This window comes from Streptopelia decaocto (genome assembly GCF_964273445.1).
Source record: "Streptopelia decaocto genome assembly, chromosome: 7".
In the NCBI taxonomy this organism is placed as follows: Eukaryota; Metazoa; Chordata; class Aves; order Columbiformes; family Columbidae; genus Streptopelia; species Streptopelia decaocto.
Genome location: NC_138661.1, coordinates 27,971,120 through 27,987,265, shown reverse-complemented (window position 1 = coordinate 27,987,265; position 16,146 = coordinate 27,971,120). Strand labels below are relative to the sequence as shown.

The 16,146-nt window shown below is 36.6% G+C and overlaps 1 protein-coding gene across 2 annotated transcripts in view; it reads left to right on the top strand.

Annotated features, from left to right (window-relative positions):
• NPAS3 (neuronal PAS domain protein 3) overlaps positions 1-16,146 on the top strand; it is a 608,602-nt gene that overhangs the window by 547,363 nt on the left and 45,093 nt on the right. For both annotated transcript variants that reach the window (XM_082057395.1, XM_082057394.1), the window contains one exon: positions 2,335-2,453. In XM_082057395.1, the coding sequence (XP_081913521.1) occupies positions 2,335-2,453 (119 nt within the window). The remainder of the gene's footprint in view (positions 1-2,334; positions 2,454-16,146) is intronic.

The window sequence follows — 16,146 nt, the reverse complement described above, 5'->3', positions numbered from 1 at the left end:
TTTCTTTCATAAAACTGTGTATGAAAGGGAATTTTTAATTTCAATTGCTTGGGAATGGTACATATGTATTACAGACTGATCATTTTTTGAGTGTGAGATATTGTGTGTTTAATTAACATTACATCTGTATGTTTAGGTAATTACCATTAGAACACATGAGGACATATTGTATTTATTGCCTGTGCTAGAGCTTAATGTGCTGGACTACAACAACTACACTTGTTAAGCTGATTTTAGCATTTCTTCACACAGCAGGAAGCACCCATGCTGTGGTTTCTTAATGTACTCTTTAACTACTGCACTGCAGAGTACTGTACAATAAAAATAATAATTAATTATGATCCTCATCTTACCAGTACTGCTGCTATCCGGTGACCCTGGGTGCTGTTCCAGGGTTCCACTGTCCTGTACCCTGAAACATGTATCTTTCCTTTCAGAGTTTTATTTCTTCAATGATATTCCTGAGCAGAGGTGAATTTTTTGAGGACAGGTTTGTTGCATGGATTATGATGGCTTCACATTTGTTTGGGTCTCCAAGGACCAGCACCAATAAATGTGAGAGAGACAACAGCAGAATGGCATACTTTCCCATTTCCACCAGGATGAAAAAAAATACTCTAAATTAAGTCTAACCTTAAATGTATAATCTGTCCTTGGGAGAAATAAAAAAAAAAAAAAAAGAAAAAAAAAAAAAAGGATATAGCATCTTCAAGCTCTTGGCATGCCTTACGAGAAAAAATTGGTTCTAAGGGTCTCTGATCTTGTGTTTTAGCAAAATAGAACTGCACGGCTGACTGACAGTTCTGATCTAAAGCATTTACGTTTAAGTTTTGATCTCTCTGCTTTTGATTAAAACTAATGAGCTCATTTAATTCAAAATGGGAATCTCTGATAAGAGAAATAAGGTTGATGTGATTGGATTAGAGGGGCAAATTAAACTCTTAGAGCAGAAGTTTGTGCTTATATAGTGTATTAAAAAGCTGTTGGCGTATTATGGCGTGTTAGATGATGAGAAAAATTTCATAGTAATTCATATTTAATCAGAAGAAATGAAAGTACTAAATATAACATGGCTCTGCTTTTCCCTCGAGTGATAAAGAGCTGTACATTTAAAATGACATCAAATTCGTGCTCTCTAAAACAAAAAAATCTTAAGAGAGACACTAAAGAAAGGGACACTGTTGTCGGTTATTTCATCACAATAGAGTTAAAAATGTCACAAACACGAGACAACGTGACCACATTAAATCAAGGACAATTTGATATAATCCTTAGCTCACAAACAAGTTTTTGTGTTTCTGTTGACTGCATAACAAATGCTTTTTAAATACCTGAATACTTTCTACTAGTAGCTCGGTCAGTTCTCTAAGGCAGTAGCACAATAATTTCACAACAACTTTTTTATTCTGTGTTAATTACTCATTGAAACTGAAAGTTAAATTATCTCCAATAACACTTGCTTATTGTAAGCTACTCTAGAATCTTCCCATGAACAAAATTTTGGGGAGAGGTTCATTATCATGGCTAAAAATGAAAAATAATAAAGATTGTACAAAGAATATCTCAGTGCTGAGGAGGGTTGTACCCTATATTTTGTCGTGGCTTATACTAAGAATATTTATTTACTATTGTAAGTGTTTGCAGTTGAGGAGGTGGGAAGCACAGGTGGAGCTGTAGTTTCAAGCAGCAAATATCTCCTCAATTGGACTACAAAGACATTTCATTAGTGACCAATTAGTTACTAATGATTAACAATTATTATTATTGTTATTATGACAATAATAATAATACGTGTCATTTGCTTGAGCATTTTTGCCTTCAGGCTGCTCAGTGCTTTATTGGCAATAATTAACCTGCAGTAATGGGGAAACCAAGGCACTCAAAACGAGCAGTGAGTCACCCTAGGTGTCACTGCAGGTGAGGGGAATAAAAGCCTGCAGAATTCACAGCCTCTTTCAGCAGACAGAATTGCTTCCTTGCTGAGACTTTGTCTTTCACAAAATACCAAGGAACTCTACAGTTTTTAAAACAGTGCTATACACTAACAAAATAACCCCAATTGTAACAAAATTGTGCAAGAAAGAGTTAATGAGACAAACCTCTGTTAAGAATTCTATGGGAAAAATAACTTGAAAATGAGGCTGAGTATACATATATTTTTCAAATTTTTTTTTTCTAAGTAAACGTTTTCTAAGCGAGGTAGATTGATTACAACGCTCTTAGCATCCATCAGTCATTTATTTTTAGTGAGTTCAAGGATTGCACCTGAAAAATAGCTTAGAGGGGATGTATAAAATCTAAATTATGTGTATATGTATTTTTTCTATTCCCTAGTGGAATCTACAAGTCCCAGTTTACTAACCACTGACAACACTCTAGAGCGCTCTTTTTTCATCCGGATGAAATCTACACTGACCAAGCGAGGAGTGCACATCAAATCGTCAGGATACAAGGTAAGGTTGCACTGTAGCATGAAATATTGACATCTTTAAATTATGTTCGTTCATGTTTGAGGGACACATTAATAGACAGAGGAAGGTGCTATTTCTCATTTGCATAGGTTTAATTCCTTTTGTTAAAGAATCTTTAATACAATATTTCCAGCCTGAGGTTTGGCTTTGGTACTACACCTCCATTAAATTGATCATTATTACAATAAACATTGATGATAACAGCATGATAGCTTTCAAAAAGCAACTCTTCCAGAGTAAAAGTATGTTTTACCAAAGTAACATCACTTTATCTGTAGTGGAAAATTACTGCTCATTTTGTTAGATGGTTAGTCATCTCTGGGTTACCTTTTTTTCCCATGGAGGCAGGATTTCTTCCTGCAGACAGTATGCTGGAGCTATTTAATTTCGCTGTTGTTCTGGCTGAAGGTAACAACAAGCCACAACAAGTATTTTTCTACCATTTTTCTTTCATTGTCTGTCTGAGGGGAATCTGCTGTTGGGGATCATATTTGCTGGATTTCAGACTCTTTTAAGATATGAAAGTCTCTTGTTCCTTATCAGCAGTAATCTCATTTTTCTTCAGTCGTATATCGCTCATAGTGCCTGTAGCTATCAGTGGCTTTGCAGTATACTAAAACTGGAAGGAATAGCATATTTTTATCATCAACTTGTGGAATGAAATATGTCATCTATTAAGTATTATATAAAAGAGTGGTGCAAGAAAATAAGTCTTAGAATGTGTATGTATTTAAAGAAGTTGCTTGTCATTGTTCATTCAAAAACTTTCACAAGAATTTTTTTCAGTTTTCAGAGGAAGATTTAGAGGAGGTTTGAAATAAAATTCACCAAGTCTGTTTTCCCAAAAATTCTCTGTGAATATAGCATCAAGGTAGCCTACCTGAGCAGTAAAAATTCGGTAGAAATGTCTTCTTTGCAAGGAAATGACTGGAGTCCTGTAGTAGTTGCTAATGGAAGTTTAGGTCCAAGTCAGTGTTTTCTTAAGGCACCACAAGTTTTGATGTCTGTGCTGCTTAAAGGTCAACACCTGAAAGAATACGATCAGTGCTTGTTCATGCTCACTGGTTTTCAAGTCTCAGAAGGTACCAAGACCACAGGAAGTGTCCTGGCAGCCTCGGGAGGAGAAAGGTGAATGAAGGAATGAATGGGCAGGTCATTGAAGTTAGATTGGCAGAGATTGAAGTCCATACAAGCTAGGTCAAAGTTAGATTGGCAGAGAACTGGCTTTGCTGGATATTTTTGCTGCAACAGGAATGGAAAAAAAATAGACAATTCATCTGTGGATTTTGTAGTGTGACATTTTTTGCCAGATGTAGGTGACAACTAAAGGAAGACATGTGAACGACTTTGTTGTTCTCTCTTCTTGGACTCCTGGCAATCTAATGTTAGTCCAGCACCAGAATAGGACATATCTAGAATGGGCTGGCTTCAAAAGGTGGGGTTTTATTCATTACAATACAGTTTTTGAAATTCACAGGAGACGCTTTACTCAAAAGAAAGACACAGTAATCTCTATCATATAAATACAATTTTGTTTCTCTTGGACCTACTGATGCCTCATGGAAACACTGAAAACCATAACTGATATGTCACTGGTAGAGCAGAATGAATTTTGAAATACCAGACATCACTTTTTAGCCAGCTTTTCATAGACACAGAGAATGGATAAAAAGTATGATAGTCGATAAAATTGTCTGTAAATAAAACATTTGGTTTTCTCCAAATTTTTCCACGAGGCATCAGTGAGTCACCATGAGTAAAACTGCATAAAGAGTGTGCAAGTCCTAACCAGGTGTAAATATAGAGGCACAGCTCCTCTGCTTTTCGATGTTTATGAGGATTTTGTAACTGGCAATGTTTGGCCGAATTCAGCAGTGTCCAGCCATATGAATTGTACTTTGACAGTTTTTCAAAAGCATGGTTATTGACACTCTGTGTTCTATGGAAGGATAATTATCTGCAGCCTCAGTAAGCCCCAGAAAAATGTGTATTCATTTTAGAATAGTTGGATCATGTGGATGTCTTTTTAACCGAGTGTTAAGAACTGCTTTGTTTAAACATCTTTCTCAGTTGGTGTATTAGACAAGCATAATAAAACTCAACTGCTACAGTGAATGTCACTCACACTTTTAGGAATGTTACTGATTTCTAAAAGACCAGTGCCGGAACAAACTTAGGGCTTCTAAAATTTGTTCAGGTGTATATTTTACAAAAATTAAGAAATATCCATGAGCCTTATGGATGTATAGCTATAAGAAATTATGAAAGGGAAGAAGAGTTACATAATATTGACAAAGCTCATGGGAAGACCTGGCTAAGTTCTGCATCAGAGGTCTCTGGAAGACCTCCAGCACTGACTCGGGAAATGGAAAGCCAGCTGGGGTCATGAGCAACAGAGTTCCTACGGGAAATCCTGGTGGAGCAGGCTGGCTCCAGAGCCACTCCCTCACACATGCAGAATACAACAGAGCACTGAATTTTCCCTCTGCAAAAAGCAAGGGCTCCTGGCTAACAGCTTCCCTTGAGCTCTCGTGTCATTATGGGTGGGTAACCCTCCTGAATCGGCATACAAACCTTCATCAGGAGCAGTGTGCTGGGAACTCCCTATCTTACATGAGTCAGGTTTTAGGTCCGTCAAATGTATTCAGCTCCCTGTGGATTCAGTCCTCCAACTGTGCCAAAATTTTTCATATTTGTGAAATTTTTCATCTTTGTGTCTTGTTCCAAATTCTTACTGAGCTCAGAACCACATCTCTGTTTATTCCCTGCTTTGAGACCTCCTGATGACTTTTCTTTAGATAGCAAATGATTGAGGTGGTCCACAAGATGCTTAGCCAATTTTCAGAATGAGTGATCCCTGCCTCAGGAAAATCACATAAAATTGAAAACAGTGAGAGAATGAGATTGATTAATCATTTGGGTTGATCTAGTCTATCAAAAGAAATCAAAACAAAAGTCACACTGATAGGCTTACATATATGTATACCTCAAAGAGACCCTGGTCCAGACTGTTCTGACATGAGATTAACCCTGTTTATAGTCCCTTCCCAGACTGATTTAATTAAACCTGAATTATATGTAAAGGTGGAGGCAATGGCTTTTTTTCCCCATGAGTTACATTACCCTGAAAGTCTGAAATGGGAAAGTGGTTACATGATTAATCCTCCCTTTCTCCTTCCCTTTCATTCTTCTCTAGCACCCTCCTTGAATTAGATTTTCTCATTCTTAATATTCTTAGGTTGAGAACTTGTAGGAAAAGAGTTTACATACGGTACTAGAGAGCTGCTCACTTTTCAATAAGTAAATGCCCAATCTTTAAAAAAAAAAAAAATCAAAATATAATCAGCTGCTAAAACACATTGAAAACAAATAAAAAGAAAAAAAGATCATTCCATTCACTGCAAAACTAAGAATGTATTAGCATTGCATCTGTTGTCTAAGATTACATGATACAGACACTTGCTGTTTTTCTCTGCTGAAAATGTATCACAGCTTCCTTTTTTATTTTTTTCATCAAAGATAGGTTTATATTTAATTTGGATTTTTGTTGTCTCAATTTTATCTCCTTTTCAATTTGTTCTCCTGCATTTGAGGCACCCAATTCTGTCCCCTTAACAGTTATCCCACCTTCAATGTTTCTCTTGTCCGACTTAGGCATATGTCAAAACTAATTTTAATTGAAAACTACTTTGTTCAAGTCCAGTCATACATTTTCTACTCCTCTGTAGTATATGAATGTTTCGTAATGTTTATTTCAGTGTCAGATTGTGCTAGGATTTTCTTTGTTCAAACCTTTAGGGCATAATGCTTGTCTCTTGAACAGTGTAATTAATGGGATGAAGAAATAGTCAAAGCATTGAACATCATCAGAGCCAGGAGTTGCTGGTAGTTTCCAGATCATCAGCTCATCAGATGTGTTAGTATATATCTATACATTCCTCTACTGTTTGAAGGAGTAGCCCTCTCATGATAAGCTATTACAGAGGTGGATAAGCAAACATGAGGAGACTCCCTCATACTTTTAACTGTCACTGTGACAATATCTGAATTTGGTATAAAAACATCCATTGCCTCTCCATCTCCCAAGAAGCTGGCAATCAAACTTCTTGGTGATCCATTAAGAGGGTAAAGGGCATCTTAAAAATCCTTCAGGTTGTACCTTCCTAGCTGGAGATGTTCTATCTGCTGCACTACTGAGACGCCTGATTTGGCCCATTCAGTGTCAACAAGAAACAGCCTCCATGTCATTAAAACATCAAAGTCATTGGGGTCACAAGGCAACGAGTCTACTGCAGGCTCTTCAATAAATGGAAGTAAATATAGTGGCTATCATGTGCTGAGCAAAATCTTGCTTACAATCTAAGACTTCTGAGCCTGTATTACTGAGAAAAGAAGTATTTGCTAGGTTACTCAGATACTTCTGCCTTGAAGTGAGGCCTTTTTGTCTTTGGAAAGTGCCTTGGGATTATGGAAAAGCACATACATAGTCTCTGGAGAGGAATGAAATGGACTTTGTTTCAGCTGGTTTTATATGACTTTCAGGAGTTCTGAAGTCCTTTAATATGGCGCAGAAGTGTTAGCACTGGATACAACTGTAAGCCCTGTATTGCTCCTTTACAGAATCACAGTTCTTATCAATGCCAAGAGCAGGTATTTACACATGGTTTTCTCTCTGGTGTTCTTCATGTGCAGGAGAATTGTGGAAAGTAAGCAAGCTTAAACAAACTGACCAAATTGCAACGAAGAGAGCAAAGTTATCTTCACTATTTATTAAATCACAGAGGACTGTTAAACCTAACAGCATAATCTGAAGTACCAGTGGACATATCGCATTAAAAATAAGTAAATTCCTATATAAAAAAATATGGTTTAGCAAGTTTAGTTTAGAAATTTTGATGTTTTGTTGCAGATCCAATGTCTGAATTTCAGTAATGGAGGATTCAAATTCGGTTAGCTGTGCCTCATACATTAGTTACTGTATAACAAAATATTATAAATAATATTTAAAATTCCATAAAAGTGTTTACACAAATTTATCTTTGTGATCTACATGAGTTCATATTTTGGTATTGTGCAATGGTATTTTTCTACCAACATTCTACCAACTTGTTTAAATGAAACATTTTCTGAGTCTGTGCTCTCAGATCTTGCATTTAAAATCATAGAGTTAGAATTCTTTGAATGCTGATTTTGAAGATGGAAATCTCAATTTCTTGTTGAAATCACAGTTCTATTACCAGTCTTTTTCACACTATTCCTGCCTCTATTCACCATATAGATTTAATATTTTTTATTATTCATTTTTTTAGAACTTGAAAAATTGGGCAAAATTTGTAATCTCTGTTGTGCACTTGAAGTGCAGTTTTTGGCAGAATTTAGATTCATTAATCCAAGAGGGCAAGAAAGCCAAAAAATGTTAGAGACACAAAACTAAGCAATTGCACTTGCTTTGTGATACTGTTCTCTTGATTCAATCCAAAACTGAAATTATTGTTTCCCATTTAAGTGAAAGGTTCACCTGGAATTCAGTAACAAGATGTCCCTATTCCAAAATCACTTTAAGCACCTGAAATATCTTGAGCTGGTTAAGAACACAGCAGAAAACCTGCCATTTCAGGGGAGTAGAAAGGAGAAAGAAAGACAAGGCAGCTGGCTTTTGGCATATTAGTAGTCTAATGATTAGTACATTTCTCGGATGTGGGCATGTTAGAGTCAGATTTAATTCCTTCCTTAGCCTCAGGGAATTCACATATCCCAGTTTCCAGTTTGGCCTTAACTCTTTTCTCCTCTTCTAATATTTTTTCCCCTTGAAATCTTTTCTGTCAAGCATTTTACTCTGTCCCAGAAAGGTATCCTGACCTTTCTCTGTGGGAAGAAAGAAAACCGCAGAATTTAGTATTTCATCACGTGGCTACTGCCACACCTCCTTAATTGAGTGAAGAAGGAATAAGAAACCAACATCAGGAAGCATTATGTGAAGAGTTTTCTAAATGTCAGCACATGCATTCCCCAGACTTTTCAGCACTGGGAAGACTTAAAGGTAATTTGTCAGAGAGAAAGAACTGATCGAGAATTCACCCATGTAAATCGATGACCTTTTAGTCAAAAGGAAGTCTCTTAGCTAGTAAAGATCCAGCATTACTTATAAAAGAACAAAATACTAATGGGCCAGTGTGAGTCTTATGAAGTATCTACTTGTACATATAAAGATACGGTTCAGGAAAAGATGGTCTGCCACAGGATTAAGAAGACTAGAGTTCATTTTATGCCTTGCTATAGAGCTGTGAGATTCTATTAGTAGAGCTGTCTGGAAAGCATCTTAATATATTAACTTTTTTTTTTTTAAGTCTTCAACAGCTACTAACTCCACCTTCTCAAAAAGACATTTCAGGGCAGAGCATCTTTTAAACACGGTGTGTAGCACTGTTCTACCATCTGGAGACATGAATATATGCTAGGCATTCATTATTGCAGTAGCACTAACAAAACTAAACAGTTAGTATTATATAAAAGGCCTTTTTAATAGCAGTCTTCTTTAAAAGAAAGATTCAAGCTTTGATCATTCCTCCTGATGGCTGCAGCTGTAGCATTTCTCAGACCTCTGCCAGAATGTGTTTCTCCTCAAATATTGTCTTAAAAGTTCATGTGGCTTCAGAGTTGACTTTGTTGCAGTGTGTTCCAGATTGTGTAAATGGGAAATCACAAACTGGATTCTGAAAAGGAAGAAAACATAGAATTGAGCAAACACAGATTACTTTCTGGAAAATGTTCTATTTTTATAAATTCTGTTATCAAAGAGAAAGTGATATAAAAAGATAATATCGCCAAATTAGCAGCAATTGCCTTTGATTCTGATCTTTAGGCAGTGTAATTCTGAAGCTACCTGTATTAGAAGTCAGTGGATATAACAGTGAAAGAAAACTGAGATCATTGTTTACTCTGATACATAATAAGATACTCAAAATGGACAAGAGTTCAGCTCCAAGCCAAGCCTGGTATTCTTTCAAGATCCAAGAGTTGTTGAGTCAAAGAGATACAAAACTTTTGTTGCACTTTCTTAAGTAGCACTAATTATCTAGACGTGTGAACTAATAGTGCAGTGTGAGATCCATTGCAGTGTTAATAAACACAGATCAGTGAGTACAGTGAGGACAATGAGATCTCACCAGAGTGGGAACCAGAAAATACTCACTGGGAGGAAGGTATCGTGCTCCCAGGTAGGAATGCCTAGTGAACAAGACAGGTCTTCAGTCCAGAGTTTTCTTAGGTTATCCCTCAATGTTGCATGCCACTGCTTATTGTTAATGATTAGGAATATGCCTTATATAGGAGCAAAGTGAACAACACGGTGCGCTGTGAAGAATCACCAGCCAGAATTTGCTGTAGGACGGGCAGATGCTGCTGCCAACATCTCTACTCCGCTTGGCTGTTTTGTAACTTTTGCCAGTGGATATTTAGGCCCACCTCCTTTTCATAATGTAAACATTGTATTAGATGTTCAAATGCAGACACTAATAGGTTTTTTAATTATGTCTGCTGCTTCCAACAGTTCAAAGTTTTTGTCCAAAGTAGGCCTGGAAAAGACAATAAGCTCATACATTGAAAAAATGTAGCTAATGTAGAAGAGTACATCTTCCTGCTCTTCAGCAGATACTTGCAGAAGCAGTATCATTTTTGCACTGGTAAATATTTATTGAGTGTAAAACAGTCAACGATGTTCAGAACTGAGGTGAAACTGGATGGAAGGTTCTTAAACTTGTGTTTCAGTGAATGTTACATTTAAGAAAATTTGTTTCTCCTTGTGTTTCTCATTGTTGCACATTGTCTTGATCTGGTAGCATGAGATCAATAGCTGACTAATAGAAAATACAGGTCTTGAATTGGTAGTCATAAGGGTATAATCATGGCATCTTATGCAAAAATGTGTACGTATTTAGTTTTTGTAAAACTGTGGTGGGTTAACTAGAGGAAGAAGACCTCATTTTTGCAAGAGAGTATTTTTCACCATTGCCTCTGCAATTAGAAATTTTCTTGAAGAACTGCATGAAAATTCTAAAAAAATATCTTCAGGAATAAAGTTGTTCCACAAATGTGGAACCTACACTCAGACATTACTTCAATCACGCTGTGATCTGTCATAGGCTGTGTTACCGGGCAAGCAGAAGTTCCTTTCAAATGTATCATTCATGTGTAAGTAACACAGACACCAGGTAAAAGCACAGTTGTTGCACTAAAGGAGGCAAAGCTGTGGGTTATTGCCTGTCTCCACGTTCACTTCACAAAGGCAAGGCCACCATGCGTATTCCCCTGAGTAGCTAAGGTTGCACAGCACATTTTATATACCAGCTACAGAAGTTGGGTCTCATTAATAAATTTTTACAATCACATATTCTTCAAAATTTAAAACACAGTAGAGAAAATCTCTTTTACAAACAGCTGGAAATATTTAAAATGCTATTTAAATATTGTCATTATGAATTACTTCCCTGTAATTTTTCCTTCATCATTAATTCTTGTATTCAATACACGCTGAAATGTTAGTTGCCAACAATTTATAAGGATCAAAATGTTTCTTTGTCCTGTTAAAGCTGAACCTTTTCAAAAGGTCCTTTTTTCTCCTGCTCCCTACTCTTCCTATCTTCTTAGTGATATAATAACAGCATTAATTTATTTGTATTGTGTGACAATGAGATAAACACTGAATTATGATTTCACCTCTTCGTGAACTTAGAAAGGCATCTTCTCATTTATTTTTTAACTCATAATTCCCACATGGTTTTTGAACTTTCTTTTACTTTTTGTTCAGGTTCTTACCTGTGCAAAGCACTACGTTTTATTGGCTTTTTGCTGTTGTTTATAATGTCATTTATATTAATGTACTTTTGCAATGTACTTGTGAGGCTGGAAAGTGCTGACATACCAAGAGATCGAGTAACTTGCCAAAGATAACAATGGCTGCTTGTGTCAGAGCCAATTGTGATTACATGCTGTACTTCATTCTCAGCCTCAGTGCATGGATATTGTCAAATCATCTCTGTGTTCCAGCACATCACACTTCATTTTCTCAGGCTGATACTTCCTTTGTTTTAATGGTTGCCCTGAATAGGCAAAATGAGATGCCAAATAAAAAAGTACTCAGATCAGATACTGTGAAGTTTAGCAGAACCTTCACAGAAAACCTAGGAAAATATGAACTCCTGCTCTCAGCTGGGCTACCACTGGCTGTAGAAGAGCTACTCCAAAATCCTCAGAAAGAAAAAGAAGTCATATACCAGCAGAAAAACACATCTTTCCTGCCCCTTGGATTTAGCCCATGGGAGCTCCCTGAGGCTGCTGTTCCTGCCACCTTATTGTGGGAGAGGAGCAGGGCTGGCAGCATCCACCTCCTGTGCTGGCAGCCAACTTGGCTCCTTGCAAACTTTGCCTTTCTCATTTCAAAACAAGCAAACTTTATAAACAGACCTCCTTTTTTTTACAATTTGATATTTTTTCATATTCACTATAGATTTCTCACCCTAAAGACCTCCAAGCTTTATCAAACAGTATGAAGCAATATGTGTAATAAGCACATAAAAATGGTAGGGAATCATTTTGGATTGTAGCTCTTTATATTTGAACCAAAGTGAAAGTATTAGCAAATCATAATGCCCCCTTTGCTCCAGCAGATATTACCACTTTGCAGCTGGTCTTCACTGACTTTCTACGTGCACTAAATGTTGCATAAGGTTCAAGGCCTAGCATTTACTCAAAAGCCAATCTTTGTTCATGTAATTTGCTGTCACATGAAGCAAGGCTCCTCTTTACCTGCTCATTTGACAGAATGGGAGAACAAAGGCCCAGGGCATTTTGGTGATGTGTCCATCAACAGTATGCTATACATGAAGCCAATAGTCGAACGAGGGCCATCACAACAGGCTTTCATTCCCTGTAGCTGTTGACTTAACCTGGTGCAATGACTTCTGGATAGTGAGCTGGACACCGATTTGCTGGTTTTAACTTCTAGAGCAGAAAATTGATCATGACTGTCTCAGGCCATGTTTCCCAGAAAGAGTTCCTGTAGTATAAATGTCCTTTTTCTCTAATATTCAAAGTGAATATAACACCACTGTATAACTAAATAAGCCACTATGCTTCTGTTTCTAAATATTTAAGTGTGCCTCTTGATTTATCTGTTTAATGCATTGATACTAGCTGTAGAACAGTGTTTGGTTGAGCCCATCTGCTTTACCCTATGGAGAAGGCAGAATATAGATGTTTGGTGGGAAGAGCTTCAGTTCTACCTTTTTACAGCATCATTAGGAAGCTGTCGTTCTAATAATAATAATTCCCATTTGACATCATGGAGGTAAAAAGAAATCACTGCTGACATCAAAAATGAGGTGATATTTCAGCAGTATTATTTCACTGAAGATAAAATGGAAATCTTTATTACTCCCAATGCTTTTGAAGAAAGCTGAGCAAGGCTTATACTGACCCTGGAGCTTATATACCTTAATGCATCTATAACCAGTATGAAATAAGAAATTTTAATTGTTACTGATATGTTTTTTGGCCATCCCTCCTTAGAACCAAGAATTCTGTGCCTGATTAAAGGAAAATAATCAGGATTTGAGAATAAGCTTGGGACAGCACAATAAGCTTGGGACAGCACAATTATCTTAATTTTCTCCATCATTTAAAATTAGTGCAAAAGACCCCAAACAAATGAAAACACTAAGTGCATTACAAGAAGTGGTAATTTCCTTACAAACTTCATATTGGAGCCTTTCCTGGGAATCCATACGGATTGCATAAAGAGGTCTGAGCTCGAAGAGGGTTACAATTTTATTTCACTTTATATAGATAATTATTTTAGTCTCTCTGAATTTCTTGTGTACATTGCTGTATGAATTGCTTGCCTTTACAAGGACATGGCCAAGGTGTGTTTCATCAGTTGTAAACACTATATTTTCCACTTCTATTAGTGATAGCACATTAGATGCTCTTATTCCCCTTTCCTTTGTACAGGCACATTCAATTATCATTCTAAACTTCGTATATTTTTCCATACTAAACCAAACAATCCAGCACATCAGTGAGTCTATCCAAATATAGTTGGAAAATAGTGTATCTGCCTAAGTTTGGCAATATTTCCTAAATCTGAGATCTGTTCTTGGTCTACTGCTGGTTTGCGGTTTGTTTATTGTTGTTGGTTTGGTTGGTTGGTTTCTTGTTTGTTTGTTGTTGTTTTAATTTAGGGGATATATGAAGAGTAATATAGACTCTAAACAATTAGAGCAACAGGATACACATTCAGTGCCTTTAAAATCAACAGTATTGTTCTAATTAAAAGAAAGTTAAAAAAATATGGATTCTTCCTGTGGCTTCACTTTACAGAATTGGTCACATCCTTGCAAATAGTGTCTCCTCTGTATAACATGAAGAAGCTGATCAAAATGTTTCATAGTCTTCTCACAATCAGGAAACTACTGCAATTAAATATGTGGTGAGATTATAACATTATTTTGTTCCAGGCAAATACCTTTATAACAGAGCAGTCACAGCTCATCTGCCATTGAGTTACTGTTTCTCAGTTATTCTCAGAAGTAAGACCTGAATTATTACAGATGTCCAAATATTTAAGTTTTAAGCCTTCAAAAAATCAAAATTAGTAGTTATTAGTTATGGAGAAATGTTTAAATTTGAAATGAACTCTACACTTTCATGTAAACAGGTCTCATTCTATGTACAAATAGTTTGGTCATTGTCCCCAAGAATCTGTGCATGCATGAACTAAATGCTTAATTTTATTTCATGTGAACTAAATAAGCCTTTTCACTTTGGGCATATTTTGGAAGGTCCAGGCCTGTTTTTTGTCTGAAATATTAGGTAAACATTTATCTTCATGAAAATCAGTACCTTATTAGCCTTTTCATTCGTTTCTCCCTGCTCAGGTGATCAGCAATGTTGGTTGTTTTGGGTTTTTTTTTCCTAACTAATCAACTGTTTTCAGTTCTTGTGATACTTCAGATTGTTGTATTGTTACAAGAATTGTGTTGGCTAGGTCAGGCCACCACTAGACCTAGCACTGTATTTAAGAGACACCTGAATGCAGATCTCATCAGCACACAGGGCCTCACTGAACCCAGCCTGGCTCTTGTGCAGTAATGCACCAGGGTTAGGAAAGGGGCACTGCACACAGTTTTTCCTGAGGAAGCAAGGAGCTGATTCACAATACACAACCATGCATTACGGGTTGTTTTCAGTCGCTTTATAGTCATATGCATTCATAAATTTTGATATGGTTGTAAGATGCAGACTTTGATGGTACAAAACTCACAAAAGGGCTTTAGATCACTGGAGCAACCACAGACGAAGTTTATGTTGACAATTTATCAGCTCTTCTCCGTCAAGGAAAATTGTTTTTTAGTGTCTGCCTATTAGCAGTCACATGCATATTATGAAATTGAGTTTTGGGGAGGACAGCCTGCCATCTGTCTTTTCTGTATTTTTTTCACAATGCATCATTCTAAAGTTAAAACTTTCTGTGCTTCAAAATGGCGTAAAATATGAGATGTCTATAATTGAGACACTTGGAAAGAAATATAGACTAAGTAGAAATGTAAATCTTTATAAACTTTATAAACAGGCAACTACTGATGCTATCCTTTATGTTTTAGCTTCAAGTCCCCTCCACATTTTCCGCACACCATAGTGCCCACCATGTGCTCTTACCCCAGATTTCGGGGTTGCTAAACTGATAACTAACTAATCTATAACTCGAGGAATGTGAGAATATTTTCTTCATAAACTCTCCCTGGTTCAGGGTTGTGGGTTTTTTTGTGAAAAGGAACTGAAAATTCCTGTTGTGGAGAATGAAAAAGATGTGTTCAGGTTTTTTTCTGTGTTCTGATATGCTAAGATTTTATCAATAGTATTGTTTTCCTGTAAAAATATGTGCCTCAGAGAAAATCTGCTGTGTAGCTGTCAGGATTACACCTCTCAGAATACGCCTGTGATGATTCTGTTAAATTGATAAAAACAGAACACTCTGCTATGTAGAAGGATTGCTGAAAAGAATATTCTGAGGCCCTTTCATGTGTAACAGCACTCGTATGGCAGTATGTTTATTGTGCTATAAATTCCATCACTGATTTTGGCCATTTCAAATTGATTCTGCAGTAACTGTAAGTAATGAACCTTACAGACAGAGCCAAGGAAAAGAAGAAAAAAAAACAAAAAGAAAAGAGAAAAGGTTGTAGGAATACAAATCGTAGAGTTAATTTAGCTTCAGTTTTTATCAGATCATGCAGCAAATACCCCACAAAGCCAGAAAACATATCCAACAATATGTACAGTGCCATAGCCCTGGCTTGCTTTAAATTTAGCAGCTAAACCAGACACTCATGTATTCAAAGAACATGTTTGTATGAAGTGGCCTGTGGATTTCACCTGAGATTTAAGAAAGGTGCTCAGCATAAGTGGATGGCAAACCAGGAGAATTTGTAATAGAAGTGACTCAAAAGGATAATGAGCCAAATAGTGAGTTGTTTTACATGGTATAAGCAATATCAGGCATCACTGGATTTCATAGGGGTGCAGATTAATGTGCAGTGAGATACTAATGACTCCCCAGGTCAAAATATATAGAAGTTTCCAAAATTTACAAATGTACCTAGCCTATTTCACTTTCTTT